The sequence below is a fragment of the Emydura macquarii genome, unplaced genomic scaffold, assembly GCF_026122565.2.
Source record: "Emydura macquarii macquarii isolate MOO-44397 ecotype Brisbane River unplaced genomic scaffold, CSIRO-AGI_Emac_v2 contig_968, whole genome shotgun sequence".
In the NCBI taxonomy this organism is placed as follows: domain Eukaryota; kingdom Metazoa; phylum Chordata; order Testudines; family Chelidae; genus Emydura; species Emydura macquarii.
The window spans coordinates 2,226,040-2,245,471 of NW_027131105.1; the positions used below are offsets into that span (position 1 = coordinate 2,226,040).

The 19,432-nt window shown below is 40.8% G+C and overlaps 1 protein-coding gene across 5 annotated transcripts in view; it reads right to left on the minus strand.

Annotated features, from left to right (window-relative positions):
* IQSEC1 (IQ motif and Sec7 domain ArfGEF 1) overlaps positions 1–19,432 on the minus strand; it is a 218,301-nt gene that overhangs the window by 189,240 nt on the left and 9,629 nt on the right. The window contains exons 1-2 of one of the 5 annotated variants that reach the window (XM_067543785.1): positions 9,592–9,647; positions 8,316–8,593 (exon numbers count right to left, since the gene is read on the minus strand). The exons of the other annotated variants lie outside the window; for them this stretch is intronic. Of the exons in view, the coding sequence (XP_067399886.1) occupies positions 8,316–8,383 (68 nt within the window). The 5' untranslated portion in view covers positions 8,384–8,593; positions 9,592–9,647. Of the gene's footprint in view, positions 1–8,315; positions 8,594–9,591; positions 9,648–19,432 lie in introns of those variants that run through there. 5 annotated transcript variants of the gene reach the window in all.

Below are 19,432 nucleotides of genomic sequence, written 5' to 3' on the forward strand. Positions count from 1 at the left end.
ATTAATAGCAGAGGCAGAGATCTAGAGTGTCAAGCCAATATCAGTTCTCAAGGATAATTTCTAGATGACTTGAAGAGCTGTCAAGCAATGAATCAAGCAATGAAGTTAATGTGTTAAACATGAAACATCTCAGTATTGCCACACGCAGGGTGCCCCAGACCTGTTTCAGGAAACAGAGAAAATAGATCTTTTTGATATATGCATCAATTTAGGTGAGCACATTAAAACACAAAGTACCCTAAACATAATTTAATTCTCCCGTCCCAAAATAAATAGTTTTACCAGTCCAGTATGCTGTGGATCTGCATCAACAAACTCTTCTGAAAGGCTCTGTGTAAATAAATAATAAAACTGTTCCTGTTAACTTCTCAAGGCTGCCTGGATCAAGTTTCTGACTTCTAGGGTTTCATTACCTACCCTTAGCGTTCTGTTTCATGAAAATACAGCACTTCAGCACAATTTAGGACCTAGGGCTGGTCTACACACAAATTTGGATCAAAATAACAAAACACATCAATTAAAATCAGTGCAATTATTTTGGTGCAAGTGTGTGGAAATTCTTTATTGAGAATAAAAGTGATTAAAGTTGATTTAGCTAAAATCAGTTTGTAACTGACTAAGTAAATCTGCTTGAGCCATTTTTATTCCAAAATAAGAGAGAGTCCAAACACAGACCCGCACCTAAATAACTAAATTTGTTTTAGGAAAGAAATTTAGTTAAATTGCTTCACATTTGTGGGTAGACCAGTCCCTACATTGATCCTAACATATTATCATTTCCTTACAAGCCGATGATGAAAAAAAAATCAACACAAGCAAATCTGAAGAGATGTTTCTTAAATAAAATAGTATGCCTTTAACAGATGTTTATTGGTGAATTAAATGATTTTCTTTAAATGCTGTGAAAATTAACATCACTGACTAGAGTCAGTGTTAGCAAGCTCTGTGTTTATTTCTATATTCACCCCTCGCCTGCAAATCTTTAGCCTTGGACAGAAACTGTTAATTGTGTAGAAATATGCCAGTGCTGGTGGTTTTGCAATATGGATGAAAGCCCAGTAGGGATTAGATGGAGACCTCCCAATTTATTTGACTGCTCTTCCCTTCATATGCATGCGTAACTTTTGGATTCTAATGGGAAATAAGGTCTATCAAGGTAACAATGTGTAATAATGATATAGCAACACCACTTTAATGAAAAGATCTTGAAGTGCTTTACAAATATTAATTAATCCTCAGTACTTTTTTGGGGTATAACTGTATCACATAGGAGTAAAATAAGGCACAGAGAGGTTAAGTAACTTTCACAAGGTGTCAAATGATTTGCTCAAATTAGAGGCCAAAACACTAGCCAGGAGTTCTAGGTGCTGTCTCCTGTTCTAACCACGAAATGCTTTTACGGATCTATGGCCACCCAGGCCTTCTGTAAGGCTTACCATGGCCGCTCAAAACTTATCTGTCACAAGTGAGGCCAGAATTCAGGTCATCCTGCTCTCAAAACACATGAGTCCTTAGCAGAGTTGAAGAAGTTAAAAGAGTTAAAGAGTTGATAAAACAGAAGAGCAGTAAGGTTGACTGACATGTTGAGCTAATCTACAGTAGAGGGTGCTAGTCAGTACGTTAAAATTTCCTCTTTAGACCCCTATACACAGATTAGAGACATTATCAGAAACAGTATGTTTTACCCAATTAAATTATATTAATATTCTTGAATGTAATACCGGGGCTGTGTCCACTGTCATATCTAATATCTACTAGAATTCTAAAGACTTTATGCTTACCTCACAATATAATGTATTTGTTATATAGCCTCAATGACTTTTTAAAGATTCCCTAAGTACTGTATAGTTATTGGTGCTGTCAGTCTAAAGAGATCCTTCAGCCCCAAGGACAGTTTGTGTTAAGATAATTACAGCTGCACTACATTAAAACACAAGAAGAATGGCTATATAAAGAGGCATGTACTGAGCTTGAAGTTACAAAGATATACGTGTTCAGAGCAGTTAGAATGACTAACATCTGTGCATTACAGCTTTCAGAATTTGATACACTGCAGATGGGTGTTATAATTTAACAAATGGCATCAAAACTACAGGCAAGTTAGTGAAATAATGGAAACCGAGAACCGTACAGATCCTAAAAGTCTGTACAGAATACAGATCCTAAAAGTCTGGTAGCCAACATGAATAACTTTTTTGAACTAGTGATATACATCCCAATACATATAAATTTCTAGAAATACTTACTGGTGTTTAAACTATTAGCCAGAAGATAACTAGAGGCTAACCTTTAATATGTCGGACAATTTTAATTATAGGCATTGCTACTTGCGCTGCCTATAATAATAATAATAATACTTAGAACACATACAGCACTCTTCATCTTCAAAGTACTTTATGAACATGAACATTCCTCATAACCACCATGTAAGGTTGGTATTGTGGAAATTGAGATTCTGATCATGTAACTCTTACTCATGCAAGAGTTAAATCTGAGTTACGAGATTACGCTCTCTGTAAATTGTGCAGATCCACACAGAGAACTAGTGTCAGAGTCTGGATTATAACTCAAGAGTTCTTGGCTTTCAGTTCCATGCTTAGATTATGTCTCTACCTCTGATCTAATATTATACTTTGACGAAGCCTGTATATATTTCTTCACCATGAAACATTTTATTTTGCATTATTGTTATGGGGCCACCCCACACAAGGTGCAAAGCACCTTACACTTTATTGTGAGTTGTGGATGCTCAGCACCTCTGTGAACAGGCTCACACTTTGTACAAGATGCACAGTTATAAGGACAAAGATCTCACACTCCCTTTCCTTCTATTACAGCCCTACTCTTTTGGGTAGAGTTACTAAAATCCACATGCACCGGAAATACATCTAAGTCCAAGTGAAAAATGTTTAGCAACTATCCCTGAGAAGTGTTCTTTCTTGATGAAATGAAGAAAAGTCAAACTGTTTTAGTGTCACTATTTTGACAAAAATATACGGAATAACTAAAAATGAAGTAAGATGACTGAATCAAGATGGAAAATGTTAGGCTGGGTGGGTAAGGAAGCATGATGACAACTCACTTACTAAAGAACAAATTTTTACTTTTTCCAGACGTCTGGAGCATGGAAAACAAACTATTGACTATTTTGCTCCATTACTTGCAAATGGAACTTTAAGATGCAAGCTGAAAACTATGTGTTATTTTATTATAAACCCTTCAATTTATTCTCTGTGGGCTGTGGATTTGCTGACTCAAATGGCTCCAGTCTGTTCTTCTAACCACTAACCCCATCCTTGTGAGTAAGCAAGCATATGGCATATTATTCAGAGCACTAGCAATTTAATAGGCAAATGATTTTATCCCAGTCCTGACACCGAATATGTCAGTCTATGTTTTCATACTGGTATTTGTCTGTGAAAATACAGTGGTCATAACAACTGAAAGCATAATACAAATTTTAACGGAATACTAATTAAACATTTGCTTATATTGAGCAGCCAAACCAGGGAAAGGTACTTAAAAGGCAATACTAACCAAGTTAAATGAATAGTGCTGTGTTCTGCCTTAACCATAAAGGTCTCTTTTAGGTTTTGCAAGGTAAATGTATACAATGGAACCCTCTTGAGATGGGGGTGGGGGCGTTTTTCATCACTACAAGTGGAGATTCATAAGAGGAAAAGGCTTTATTTAGTAAAAGATTCCTTCCTATTCAATCCAGGAGTGGCAAGAGGTACTCCCTTCACCTGCTGCACATACACAGGGCACTTTGGAAGGCAACATTTATTGGGAAAAGGAAAGAAGCTGTAGCAGGACTGGCACTTTCTCACTCTTGGATGCAAGCTGCTGCAATAAGACAGGCAGAGATTCCTCTTTGCCCTTCACTCAAAAGCACAGTGCAGCAGCTCCCAAAGTATTGGTTCATGCACAGTCTTCTTAAAAAATTGTTCTGAAGTGAGTGGATGGAACATCAAGATAACATAAAAAATAACAACATCCATAAACCAGTCGGAGAACACTTCAATCTCCCAGGGCACTCTGTCGCTGACCTGAAAGTTGCTGTACTTCTTCAAAAAAACTTCAAAAACAGATTTGAAAGAGAAACTGCTGGGTTAGAAATTATCTGCAAACTTGACACATTCAAACTGGGTTTAAACAGGGATTTGGAATGGCTATCTCATTACAAGAAGTAATTTGCTCTGATCACCCATTCTCACCTCCTACTCAATGGTTGTCATTATGCCTCAAGTACCTGTCTTTTATCCACCTATCCCATTGTTATCTATGCCCTTGGATATGCATATGTTGCCTTCTATATATGTTTCCTATTTGCTGTATCATTTCTACCAACTGCATCTGAGGAAGTGAGCTGAAGCTCACGAAAGCTTATGCCTGCTGAAATTAAATTTGTTAGTCTTTAAAGTGCTACAGAACTCTCGTTGTTTTTGCTGTATGCAGACTAACACGGCTACCCCTCTGGAATTATACAGCAGTTTGGGAATCCCTGGATAGTGGCAAATATGATTGTTTCCCTTCTCAGGTAGAGCAGAGGAGAGGGAATTTATACTCCTTTTGGGCAAAGCATTTGAAACCTAGTTAACAGATAACGATCGCTATATTCGGAGGGAATCGGTGCAGTGGAAACAAATTTTAGTGGAATGAAACTTCACAATGAAAATTCACCCACGGACCCCTGTACCATGTACCCCATATGGTAGCCTTGTGCTGGGGAGCATAGATGCAGCAGTCTCACACGCAGGCCTCTGCATTCTTTGTGCATAAAGAGTTAGACTCTACACTGGCTTAGTCACAGCTGGCAGGATGGGAGCATTGGGGCTGGGCTAGGAAAGGGGATCATGGATCATCACGGTCACAGGACCCATAACCAGGAATCCCTACAGAAGGGATGTGGAGGAAAAGCAGCAGCAGCATCCACTCTCTGTTGCCTGGGGCATCAATGCAGATGCCTGGGCTGCAATTCCGTTGCTTGCCCATATATTGTGAGGATGGGATTTTGTCTGAATTCATCCCCTCCTTCTGCCTTTTGTGTGGGACAATCAAATCAAATGTAGTTCGCTGGGCTTTAGGTGGTTTCAAGAATTTCATCCTTTGAATGCATTGAAGCTTCATGTTAAGCAGAGCAAAAGTCTACTGAAAGACACTGAAGCAATTCAGGACTTTCCTTCTACTTCTTTATAGACGGAAGGAGTTTGACTGTATCAAATTTTGCTGTACAGAAAGGGTATGTCTACGCTGCAATTTGACACCTGCAGGTAGCCCATGACAGCTTCCTCAGGCTTGGGCTGCATAATTATGGTTTACATGTTCCGGCTCAGGCTGCAGCCCAAGCTATGAGACCCTCCCACCTCACAGGGTCTAGAGCCAAGGCTTCAGCTTGTGCCTGGATGTCTATACAGCTAAACAGCCCCACAGCTTGAATCCTGCAAGCTCAAGTCAGCTGGCATGGGCCAGCCATGGGAGTGTAATTGCTGTGTAGACCTATCCTAAGTGGGTTTTGCTGTAGTTAAAAAGAAAGTATGAATTAGGCAGTTCAGTATATTTCCAAGTACCACCATACTGTTGGTTTTGTTATTATTTTGTATTATAGTACTGTGCAAAGACTCCAAGCAAGACTGAGCCCCCATATGCCAAGTGCTGCATCACCACACTTAGGTTCTGATTCTGCAAATGCTTATGCAGGTGCTCAGCTTTGCTACCACTGATTTCAGTGGGATTTCTTATAGTAGTAAAGTTAACCACATATATTAGCATTTGCAGGTTAGGAGCTATAGGCAGACATGATCCCTGCCTTGATACATTCCCAATCTAATGAAGGACAGATGCAACAAAGACCAAATCTAGCTTTCACTCAAGTCAATAAGAGTCTTACCATTGACTTTAATGGTAGCTGGACAGGGCCTTAAATTAGTATGCCAAAAAGCAGCAACTATTTTCCTTCACAGAGACACATTTCTTTTTATGGTTTCTCATTTAGGACTTGTTTACACACAAAAGTTGTATTGTTTTAACTATCCCAGTATGGATAATATGACAACCTCCCTAGCATGAACACAGCTGTACTATTATAAAAGGTGCTTATGCCAATATCATTTATTCCTGTAGCAGAAGAGGAACAAGGTGTACTGGTGCTATACACATTTATACTGGTATAACACATCAGTACTAGGAGCTGTACCAGCTTAATTATTTCAGTTAAAAACAAAAACTTTACATCCCTAACTGAAACAGTGTTATTGGTACAAAAATTGTGTGTAGACACTGGACAGTGTGGCAAGAAGGCTAGGGCATTCTCTCAACTACAGATACTCAGGACAATACTAGACACATCCTTATACCACCATCATACACTGCTGCAAAGTGAATCCTGCTGGGCTGAGACATCATATGATTCAACCCCTGGGTTAAACTTCTGAGATGGTACCTCACATTTTCCAAATCTGAGTCTGCCACATTTCCTGCAGCAGCTGCCCCCAGGCAGAAGGAAAAAAAGTGAGAGAGAGAAAGAGAGGGACTGCTACTTGGTGGAGATAAATAAGAGGCAAACAGCATGGGTTAGTGGTACCTTTCAGCTTTCTAAAAATGGGGTGTGAGGGCTGCTTAAGAAAAATAATATGAGGTACCGAGAGAGAAATTTTGAATACAGTTGGGATTTTTCAAAGGGAATATTCTTTTTTCTTTGGACTCTCTGAAGGTCACAGGTAGTACTTCCAAAGAAAAGAGGTTTTAGTTAACTACTAAAACAACCAAAAACCTCTTAAATAATGCTCACAAAACTATGTAAAGAGGAATTTTATTTTGCACTGCACTAATTGTGGCAGCCAATATAAGCTACTGAATATATAAGCATTGCTGAAAGCAATTAACCTGATGTTCAACCTACCTATTCTAAACAAAAATAAATGTTCTGAAGCAAACAAATAAAAGTGGCTGTTTACTGATGAGCATGACTTGAATGCTAAATTTTAAATAACCAGTCACTACATCCAAAATGCCCACAGAGAGCTTTGAAACCCTTCTGGTTATATTTAATAGTTTTAGAATTATTAAGAGCATATGCTTGTATTTTTCTTGTAAATTTTGCACAGTACTTTCCTTGAGCACTTCTAATGTTATTGAGGTCAGGGCGAATGTTTGTGCTATGAAGACTACATTTCTTGTTCTTAAGCACAAACCAGGTTCATTTCAGACAGCCACTTCCCCAGTGCCTTCAATCCTGACCCAGGGGATCTTTAAGAATGACTTTGTCTCCTTTGAATTCTTTATTAAGGAGAGCTTTGCTAATCAAATCCAATTTCTATAACTGTCTGTTGTGGATCTGGGATTTGCTGCCTGGAGTCAGGTCCTCCGGTAAAGAGGCTTCTAAACCTCCTTTCAGTTGCTGTGAAAGTTCATGTAGGAATCCAGACTCTAGACTGTTTTTTTAGTACTGTGAATAATTACACAGTGTGAAATGTAGTAATTATTTAGATTATGCGATTCCTTGAGGGAGGCTTGCACCACAAAACACACCATTCAAAACATACAACCCCGTTGCATAAAGAAATTGTAGCATAGAAGAGTAAAGTGACTAGTTGTATTTAAACATATGTATTTTTTAATCACGGTGAGAACACATAATCACTGAGTGTCTCCCTTTAATGGTTCCATTCCCGGAATAAACTCTGCTGGAATCTACAACAACTAAGTTTGACAAGGACCATGCAGAATGCCAAATATGAACCACCCAAAGAATGTGAGCAGTGATGCACAGCACTCACAGCCTGTCACTGGATTTAAACAAGCTGCCTTTTCACATAATACACATAGGTAAGATTCAACTCGTCGTGCAATAGCTTTGCCCATTTACAACTTCAGCTTTTCATTCTGTAGTCTTAACTTTTTCCTTTTTTGAAGCAAATGACGTTTGTGGAATGCAAAGTGCACATACAGTAACTGTGATTCAAGAGAGCAAAACAAAAATACGAAACTGGCAAATATGTATGAAAATAAGATTTCTTTCATATTCCAACATTCGACAGCATGTAGACTGAGCTGCTAGATGGAGGTATTCCCCAGATACCAAAAGCAGAAAAATGCCACTTTCCCTTGCAGATTTGTTACTGTAACACTGTAATGTAAAATTCAAAGTTTTGGAAAAAAGACCAAAGGGAGAAATCAAACCTAATAATAATCTCCCATACCTCAGAGTTAACTATATAGGGTAAAATAATACAGCTGTTAGGATAGATCAATTTGTAACACATGCACCTTTAAGAGACTGATCATGGACTGAAATTTTAAAGGTCTTACTGTACCTGATTGTCCTGACAGAAATGCAGAACTTCCACATCAGATTCCACATTGCACTGCCATCGCCCTTCATGACCCACTTTGAAGTCTTTGTGAAATCAGAGAGATTCCAAGGAACTCAAGGAACAAATGATTTCAGCAGGCATACATCAAAGTTAGTCCAAGGTTCATGCAGCAGCCAGGCACTGATTCATGGTCTCTAGATGATTCCTCCGACCTCCACTCACTTAAACTAACTTGCAGAGGGAAGCCAGGTTTCTCATCTAAGGTCTCAAGTTACTTCCTTCATGATTTACAAGAATTGTTGTTTATATCCCTCACAAACCAGAGAATATTATTAAAGGCTGTTTGGAGAGTAACAGGCCATCTCCCAAATTGTCAAGTAAGGAAAACCTACGTAGCACCCTAAGAAAAATTAGTCTAGTTTATTCCACTCTAAAAAGCAGTCTGACTGCAGTGCCCCAGAATATCATTTACTAGAACTAGTCCTGCAAGTGCTTACCAAATACACCCTCAATCACATGGTTGAGACTGTATAAACTCCCAACTGTCTGCAAAATTTCTTACTTGTCTAATGTCATAAACTTTTTTAGTGCCAAAAGAAGTAATGAGTCATTTTCCAAAGCTGAACATGAACACATGCAGCAAACATGAACTTTCAATAGAGACTATATCAACTGTGACACTTAGCCTGTAAGTTACATTTTCAAAACTGAAATGGTAATGTCTGAATAAAAGTGATAAAAGCTATTCTCTGTGCACATAGGATTCTCTTGCTGTGCTGTGAACTCTTGAACTGGAAATGGCCAATTTAAATTTCTTTTGCATGGCTACAGACACTCCTCCAAAATTCTAAACTCAGCAGCCCCAACAGAAGGGCCAACCTACAATTCCTGATATAGCAAACAGAATTAAATATTTACACTGACATCTTTTTATTGTCAAGCTTAAAGTTTTTGCTCACAGTATTCTAATGATACAGTATGGCTTAGTAGATAGAATACTGAGACCTGCATTCTATTCCTGGTTCTGCTGCAGGCCTCCTGGATGTCCTTGTTTAAGTTACTTTACCTCCCTATGCCTCAGTTTCCCCATCTGTAAAATGGGGATAAGAACACCTCTCTCCTTTGTAAAGCACTTTGAGAGCTACTGATGAAAAGTGCTAGGTATTATTTTCAATGTTTCTATCACACTTTATACATTTCAAAAGCATTGTAAAGACCTTAATTAAACCTAGACACATCTCTGTAAGGATCATACTATGTATAAGTATTATCTTACTTTCACTGGTGGGGAAGTCCTAGAAGCTCTTTCTTTCTATTTCCCAAGGCCACCCAGCAAGTCAGTGTCTACACGGGGATTAGGGCTTGTTCCTGTCTCCTGGCCTCATGCTCAGCCCAGTCAAACCACACTATCCCTCTGTTTAGAGGTGAAGAACAAAATGCTTTGGATTCTTCTGGATGAAAGACGCTAAACAAATGTTTGTATTATTATAGAAAAGAGAAAAAAATAAGTTCAGGCTGTTTTTTCTTAGAACAAACATGCTTTTATGCTCCAGTCTTGTTTTTTGTTTCCTGTTGCATAAAGCACTATGGACATCCAGTCAAGATGCATAAAATTAGTCTGACTAATAACTTTCACATATTATGTCAAATATCTTGAATTCTATCCTGTTTCACTGTCCCTTGCCAATTATTCTGGGACCAAGTTAGTAATTTCTCACAAAAAGAAAGAATTAAAGTTAGTCCTAGGCATGTTACACATTTTAAATCAGCAGCTTTAAGAGAGAATGGATTTATTTACTACAGAAAACTCTTGGAGATTTGCTATTAATGTAACCACTTAAAATAATCTTTCTACATTGGAAGGCTGTCACACAACTTCATACAGACCAACTGGATCCATTCCATTTTCTTAACTTACAAACATGACAGATGTCATGCCTACAAGATGGAAGTGTTCTGGGTTTTTTGCATTTGGAATAGCTCACTTAACACACACATACAAGATTCATACCCATTTCTTTTTCTTGTATTCTGTTGGAGGTAATGTACAGCTTGGGGGAATCCTTAGTTCTTTACATCCCTTGGTATCTCTTTGTGCATCTACTTGTTCTGTTTTTGTATCTCTGTGATTTATATGTTCAGGAAGTCACAAATGTAGGCTACATTCTCCTACTGGATCTAAATTTCAATATTGTAATGTCCCTACATAAGCCGACCTAGTCCCATTAATGGGAGATCTATGAAAGTAGAGAGAGCAGAAGATTTAGATGCTGCAGTGATAAGTGCATTAGAAATAATATCTACAAAGCCAGATTTAGAAAGATACCAGACTGAGACCCATCGTGAGAACAGAGAAGAGGTCCCCCCCGCCACTGAGTTGTTTTAAATATTGCCAGCTTTTGATTGTGCAGATAATTCTGTTCCAACTGATGTCATAGAGGAACAATTGTAACGTATCACTGTATCATCTCATATTAACATAAATAAAACTCAGATGTGAACTCCTGTCCTTGCTGCACTTTGCTACTACTGTGTACACCACAACAGGGAAGGACGTTGTGGCCTGGCACTCAAGACATCCGAGTTCTACTTCTCGCTGTGTCACTAACTCACAATGAGATCACAGGCTCATGAAGTGAATTGTCTGCTCAGGCACATGCATTTGCAGGGAGTGGATTTATTCCTCTGGGGTTAACAACTCTTTCTACAGTCTCAGTTTCATGATTTATTTTTATTTCTGATGTAAATAATTTTCTATAATAAATTTGAGGGGCCATTAAATCTGTGGGGAATGTAGTTATCTATGGAAGTAAATGGGGGATTTTCTTCTAAATGAGGGAAATTTGAGAGGTATGCCTAAAAACCTACTGGCATCTGCTGGGCAATGCTTCACTGAAAGGCAGCAGCACACATGGCAGTGCATATTCAACAATTGCTCCGGCAGCATTTGCCGATCAGTGCAATTGATCCCACAACAGCTGGTGCAGATTACCAATGCGTAATAATCTCAGTACACAAGGCATTCTCTTATTGTGAATTGGTGATTAACACAACCTGTGGCTGATTTGACCCCCACACCATATGCCTGCCTTATTTTGTAGTCTGCTTCTTGGTAAATTGTACACTCGCTACAGGGTCAGAGATAGAAAGGACAGCAAAGAGACCATGTGCTCACTGCAACAGAGTGTGTCCCTTCCTTTTCTGGCTACAGGAAGAAAGAAGGTCAGGACTCTTTAAGGAGCTGCACTCACAGAAAATGTGATGAGGAAAAGGGGAACTGACCAGAACAAAACCGGGGAGGAAAGAAAAGTGGTAGGACCAGGTTTAGAAAAACTGGCTCAACACATGCCTGAGTGAAGGGAGGTATTTATACCTGGTGCAGCTGGGTAGGAACTCTCTCTATATACCTCCGGCCAGCAACACCCACCCACAGATCAGAGTAGCACTGGGTTCTCTGATCAGCTGTGAGTAATGTGCTAGTCATCTTGCTCCTTTTAGGTTGGAAGGAATTTTTCCTGCACTGTCAGATTGACCAGGTGGAATGAATTTCTCCACAGCTGGTCAAGGACCTAGTGGAGACAGGGACAGGGGTTAGGTCAATAATGTTGCAACTTAGTAGGTAACAGGTTTAGCAGGTGTTCTGTGCAACTATTTGTTACAGAAGGGATATGGTTCAAGATAAACAGGAGATGGAAGGAGGTTTGAGGGGAGGCATCTCCAAAGGAAATTGAGCAAAGGAACTCGGGGCTGTAATATCTGGTAAAGCATGGGGGACAACCTCCCCACTTTTCCCCAGTCCCTCTTAACTCTCATGCAAGGTGAGATCCCAGCAATGGGCTGCCAGAACCAGGCTGGGAACTGGGAGAGCAAATGATTAAGTAAATAATGATGACCTGCATAGTACACTTTACTGCTGGATATTCCCACATAAATTAAGTGAATAAAGTTGTGGGCTAATTAAGCCACATCCATTGTGTCTAATCTTTCTGCATGGCTGAGATAAAGAAATCGTTACCTAAACAGTGCATTTTCCTTTGGACTTGATTCTCACTATTTAAAAATTTTATTTGGAGTGAGAAGGGAAAGATTTTGGCAGCAGTCACACGAGTAAGTGTCTTTTGTCTTGGCTATTTACTTTCCTTTACTAGCTCCCCCTGATGTTAGTAAGCCTGAAACACAAAGGAGAAGAGCATATCAAATGATTTAAAATTTTTTTTGAAGACTTATTTTCTTTCCCCACATGACACCAGTCAGCATGTGCCAGAGCACAACAGGATCCCCACAGCACTACTTCTATCTTACGGACATTGGACATGGATTTTCCATTTCAAACAATCATAATCTACTGTAACAACTGCAATAAGTGACAATCTTCTCACACGCTGACACATTGAGCAAATCAATACAGCAAGTTGGGGGGTGGTGGTGGGCTGGGGGTGAAGGTTGTTTTTAGAAAATTCTTGTCTGGGAAGGTCTATTGCTCTTCCATGGGTCTGCCAGTAAGAGTGTTTTGGTTGCCACTCTGCCCGTAGAGATCCCAGGCTTGATCCTGCGATTTGCTAAGGACCAGCCACTCTAGACCTCACGTGTATCAGCCCCTTCATGCTGCTTTGGGAACAGAGTTGGCCAGGAATTTTTTTTATGAAACAGGGTTGTTTGTTTTTTGTCGATGTCGATTTGCCAACCCCTCCCCCTTTCCTGCAAAAAGGTGGTTTTGATAAAACCTTTGCTTGGAAGGTTTCTCAGGTACAGAATGGAATTTTTGATCGAGATCTCCTCACTCACCTTGTACATCTGGGTAGAGTGCTACTAAGCACCATGCTACTGGCTATTCTGGGGTGGGCCCTGTTGGAGCTGTTCCCCTTTGTATAAATAATTATTCATTGGAGCAGGGACTTGAACCCAGACCTCCTACATACCAGGTGAGTGACCTAACTATTGGGGAATAGAGTCAGTCTTTCTCTGGCCCAGCAAATACTTAATTATTCACACACAGAGGAACAATTCCAACAGAAGACACTGAGAAAGGAACACAGAGACTGACTCAATAACTCAGTGGCTACGTTACTCATCTGGGATGGGGGAGGCCTAGGTTCAAGTTCCTACTCGGAATCAGGCAGAGCAGGGACTTTAACCTGGTTCTCCTATGTCTCCTGCATCTTGGGTGAGCACCAAAGCAACTATGCTATTGGCTATAATGGATTAGGGGGTGTCTCATTTTTTGTGAAAAACTTCACAATGGGTACCAGAATGGGGAATGAAGTAGAACCCCATGCAAGGTAATGCATGATACTGTCACTGACTAGTCCTTTCCCCTCCCACTATCCTCCTTCAAAGCCTCTGTTAGAATGTTCCTCTGCTGTGATGTCCTTCCTGAGTAGCTCTCAGGAAAAACATCATCAACCTGATTAGATACTGTACAGCAGATGGTGATTATTCTCAGTAGTGATGCCCAATCCTATGATGATGCCATCCTGATGGCACATACACAGTACTTAATATATACTGCATCTTCCTTCCTTATCTTGTATTTCTTACATCGGACTGCAAGTCTGCTTTGGATAAAAACTTAAAGGGACATATCTTATTTATAAGCATTTTAAAATGCTAGAGCTACCATTGTAACAGACCTTGTAGGCGGTTTACTACTTATATGTGATATTAACAGGAAGATAACACACACTCAAAGACTTTAAGGTTAGAAGGGATCATTATGATCATCTAGTCTGACCTCCTGCACAACGCATATGTGCTCCGCTGGGGCGGAGGGTCCGTATTTTGGGATCTCAGTGGCAAAAAGAAACAACCGGACAAAGGAATACCCAAACAAGGATTTATTTAGCCACAATAGTTAGTGTTATCTGAGGAGCAACAACACTTAGCAATCAGTACCTGAGGGCCCATGAGTGCTAAGGCTACAGACTGAGGGGTATTACGAGTACTCCCCAATATACTCAAGTGGGAAAGAAGGCACTTACCAGCACGAGGGTGAGGAGGCCCATTTTTCACCCTATAAGTGAGTTGCAACCAGGGAACCGAGCTGCCCGGGGCATCCGCTAGCACCTCGACGGAACCATGGAAAGCCTTAACAGGGCAGGTCCTGGGAACTCCTAATATACTCCTTTTTTCTTAAGCCTTACAATAAGCTTTACCCAGCAACAGGTGACGTGTATCTCAATCCACATGGGGATTGGGCCTTAATACTTGTTTTTTATTAGTTTATTGGCCATTAGCTATGGCAGTGGTTCTCAAATGGTGTTCCACGGAACCCTAGGGTTCCGTGGGCTGAGCTGAAGGGTTCCGCGAAGAAAGTGTACTGCGCTGCCGAATGTCAGTAAAATCAGGTGCCGCCGATCAGCTGACGGGGCCGCCGAACAGCCGCTCGCGCGCCGCTGATCAGCTGATGGGGCCGCCAAACAGCCGCTCGCGCGCCGCCAATCAGCTGATGGGGCCGCCGAACAGCCGCTCGCGCGCCGCCGATCAGCTGACGGGGCCACCGAAAATGGCCCTAAAAGCGCGCCGCCGAAACAAGCACAGACTGCACCGCCGAAAAGAGGAAGATTTCCTTGACTTTTCGGCGGACGGTATGTCATGGTCGGGCAAGGGTTCCGAGGGCACGGCATGGGCGCACAAGGGTTCCGTGGGTGGAAAGAAATTGAGAAACACTGAGCTAAGGGCTTTTTGCAATAAGATGATGTTAGTTGTTTATCACTAAAGTTGCTGATTTTGCTGCTAAAGCTGCTAATTTTCTGCTGACCATAAGGTCAACTGGCTTCTATATTCATCTCAAGGGTATTTCCAGACCCAGAGACAGTTCCTCTTATCCCTTAGGGTCCTTCCAGAGGGCAGTTTCAAGTCTGGTCCTTGAGAGGCCTAACTCTTGCTAATAAGCCTGCTATTACTTCTAGGGCCTAGCTTTTGCCATACTAAGCTGACCTCGCATTACAATAATCTTGCACACCCTACAGCATGCTACAGAACCTGACCCACCCATTCCTGTAATAGGTCCATAACCTATGACTGAGTTACTGAAGTCCTCAAATCATGGTTTAAAGACTTCAAGTACAGAGAATCCACCAGCAAGTGAGCTGTGACCCATGCTGCAGAGGAAGACAAACCCCACCCCAGGACTTCTGCCAATCTGCCTTGGGGGAAAATTCCTTCCTGACCCCAAATATGGCAATCAGCTAAACCCTGGGTATTTCCTGCACTTGGAATACCTTCCCAGACCTGAATCACCATATTTCTTGCCCTCTCCTCCTTCAAGCCCCACATTAGACACCTCTTCCAGGAAGTCTTGTAGACTCATAGGCTCTAAGGTCATAAGGGACCAATATGATCATCTAGTCTGAACTCCTGCACAATGCAGGCCACAGAACCTCACCCTCCCACTCCTGTAATAAACCTCTAACCTATGACTGAGTTATTAAAGTCTTCAAATCATGGTTTAAAGACTTTAAGGTACAGAGAATCCACCAGCAAGTGAGCCATGCCCCATGCTATAGAGGAAGGCGAAACCCTCCCCCCCCGAGCCTTTGCCAATCTGCCCTGGGGGAAGATTCCTTCCTGACCCCAAATATGGCGATCAGTTAAACCCTGAGCATGTGGGCAAGACTCATCAGCCAGACACCCAAGAAAGAATTCTCTGTAATAACTTAGAACCCACCCCATCTAACATTCCTTCACAGGCCACTAGCATAGCTACCACCAGTAGTCAAATATCAGTCAGTTGCCAAACCAGGCTGTCCCATCATACCATCCCCTCCCTCCATAAACTTATCAAGCTCAGTCTTGAAGCCAGCTAAGTTTTTTGCCCCCACTGCTCCCCTTGGAAGGCTGTTCCAGAACTTCACTCCTCTGATGGTTAGAAACCTTCATCTAATTTCAAGTCTAAACTTCCTGATGGCCAGTTTATATCCATTAATTCTTGTATCCACATGGGTACTGAACTTAAATAATTCCTCTCCCTCCCTGGTATTTGTCCCTCTAATGTATTTATAGAGAGTAATCATCTCTCCTCAGCCTTCTTTTGGTTAGGCTAAACAAGCCAAGCTCTTTGAATCTCCTCTCATAAGACAGGTTTTCCATTCCTCGGGTCATCCTAGTAGCCCTTCTCTGCATCTGTTCCAGTTTGAATTCATCTTTCTTAAACATGGGAGACCAGAACTGTATACAGTATTCCAGATAAGGTCTCACCAGTGCCTTGTATAAGGGTACTAACACCTCCCTATCTCTACTGGATATACCTTGCTTGATGCATCCTAGGACTGCATTAGCTTTTTTCATGGCCACATCACATTGGCGATTTATAGTTATCCTGTGATCAACCAATATGCCCAGTCCTTCTCCTCCTCTGTCACTTGCAACTGATGCGTCTCCAGTTGATAGCAAACATTTTTATTAGTCCCTAAATGCATGACCTTGCACTTTCCACTGTTAAATTTTATCCTATTTCTATTATTCCAGTTTACAAGGTCATCCAGATCTTGTATGGTATCCCGGTCCTTCTCTCTATTAGCAATACCTCCCAACTTTGTGTCATCCGCAAACTTTATTAGCATACTCCCATTTTTTGCACCAAGGTCAGTAATAAAAAGGTTAAATAAGATTGGTCCCAAGACCAATCCCTGAGAAACTCCACTAGTAATCGCCCTCCAGCCTGACAGTTCGCTTTTTAGTATGACTCATTGTAGCCTTCCCTTTAACCAGCTCCTTATCCACCTTTCAATTTTCAATCCCCATCTTTTCCAATTTAACTAATAATTCCACATGTGGAAATGTACTAAATGCCGTACTGAAATCTAAGGGCTGGTTCACACTTACCACGCGATTCGGCGGCAATCAACGGGAGTTACGCAAACTACACAGAGTAGTTTGTGTAACTGACGTCGACTGCTCTGCTTCCCTTTTGCGCGCTGTTCACACAGCACTGAGCCGACGGGAACAGTGTTCTTGTTGACGCAGCGCTACGCTACTTGAGGGGGTGGACTTACTCAGTTGACTTCCTGATCGATTGAGCGGGTCTCACTGACCGCTCAATCGATCCAGAAAGATCAATCTGGCGGCGGTGATTTTGCCACCATCAGTATAAGCGTAGCCTAGGTAAATTAAATGCAATGCATTCCCTTTGTCTAAGAAATCTCTTATCTTCTCAAAGAAGGAGATCAGGTTGGTCTGGCATGATCTAACTTTTGTAAAACCACGTTGTGTTTTGTCCCAATTACCCTTGACCTTTCTGTCCTTAACTACTTTCTCTTTCAAAATATTTTCCAAGACTTTGCATAATACTGCGGTCAAACTAACAGGCCTGTAATTACCCAGATCACTTTTTTTCCCTTTCTTAAAAATAGGAACTATGTTAGCAATTCTCCAGTCATACGGTACAACCCCTGAGTTTACAGATTCATTAAAAATCCTTGCTAATGGGTCTGCAATTTCATATGCCAGTTCCTTTGCTATTCTTGGATGGGGATTATCTGGGGCCCCTGATTTAGTCCCATTAAGGCATTTGAGTTTGGCTTCTACCTCAGATGTGGTTATTTCTACCTCCATATCCTCATTCCCATTAGCCACCCTACCACTATCCCTACGTTCTTCATTAGCCTCATTAAAAACTGAGGCAAAGTAATTGTTTAGATATTGGGCCATGCCTAGATTATCCTTAACCTCCACCCCATTCTCAGTGGTCCCAATTCTTCTTTCTTTGTTTTCTTAATAAGTCATAGGATCAAGTTCTATTCTTTTCCATCTTCCTAAGAATCGTCCATATTTTACATAAAAGCTAACTCGATAAGCAGAGTGTTCTGCCTGTACAGTCAAGAAAACAGCTCACTAGTCTTAAGCCTCTGTCATGGAAGTCATTCTGAAGTGCTTCATTGGTGAAACTGAATCATCCAGGACATCTTATCTGATTCACTTTTTGATGAAGACATGTGCTCTGCACGTATGCCTCACTTACACAGTAAGTATTTTAAACTAAGTTAATCTTATTTGTTAAACTGTACTGCCTCTCTCTCTCTTTTTTTTATGAATTAGGAAAAGCAAAACATTCACATTCAAAAGGGGTACAGATATACTGTGCATAAATTTGTTTTAAAATATTTCCTTCTAGCAGGAAATGATCAAACAACAGGATTTTCAAAGCAATTTTACTATGAAGTGAAGTTTTCAAAAGATATTTATAGGGTCCTCAGTTGAGAGGGGGGTGAGTATGTGTGGAAGCTAGCAACTATCACATAGGATGTCAGAGCAGTTCTAGGCCTATTTTTAGCTAGGTAAGTGGCTGCATAAAGGGAATGTTATTACCAGTTAAGGATGGACTGAAGCCTTGTAAATAGAAGGGTTTTAATTTTTAAATAAAAAATCATTCTGGCTATTTAGGCAATTTACAATACCTTTAGACCTTTCATTTGTAAGGAGTCGTCATTTTTAGTACATTCTATTTAAACTTATTCTTCTGTCCTTTTTACCTTCTAATTTTTTTCCCCATTTAGTCTTTGCTCTATATTTTTCTATATTACTTTCCTTCTCTGATTTTACCCTTTTGGGCTCATTCCAGAAAATAGAAAATGAGAGTCTGCAGAACATTTAACATATTCTTATTTTTTAAAACATCTTTCTGATACATTTGACCTGGGTTTTCTTTGCTCTTTCGAACAGAGATGGCTGAACACAAAGAACTGGTCCCAATCTCAGTTCCATTATGGAATTAAACCAAAGTGTTTTTAAGGTTCAGAAAGGTTTGGGTCAGGAGAATCCCACCCCATCCTCCAACAATCTGGCTGATAAATCAGTCAACATGTGTTGTTTACAACTATTCCCTCCAGCACTCTTCCACTTGCAAATTCCGATAGTCTCTTTCTCTTCATGAGACCCCAGCTTATATGTTCCCCCTCCTTCTGTGCAAGTGCCTCTGCTTGGAATCAGAGGGAATCCAGAAGGCCTCCAAGTCTCTCTGTTGGGCCCACAGCCAAAATCACAGTTAAAATTTGACAGTCCTAGGGTCTGTCCATCAACTGTGTCAATGAGTGTGGTAGACACCAGATAATGAAAGAAGAACCTGGCAAGCAACAGACTCTGAGGGCATAACTGATGGGCAAGTGATATGAATTGCACAG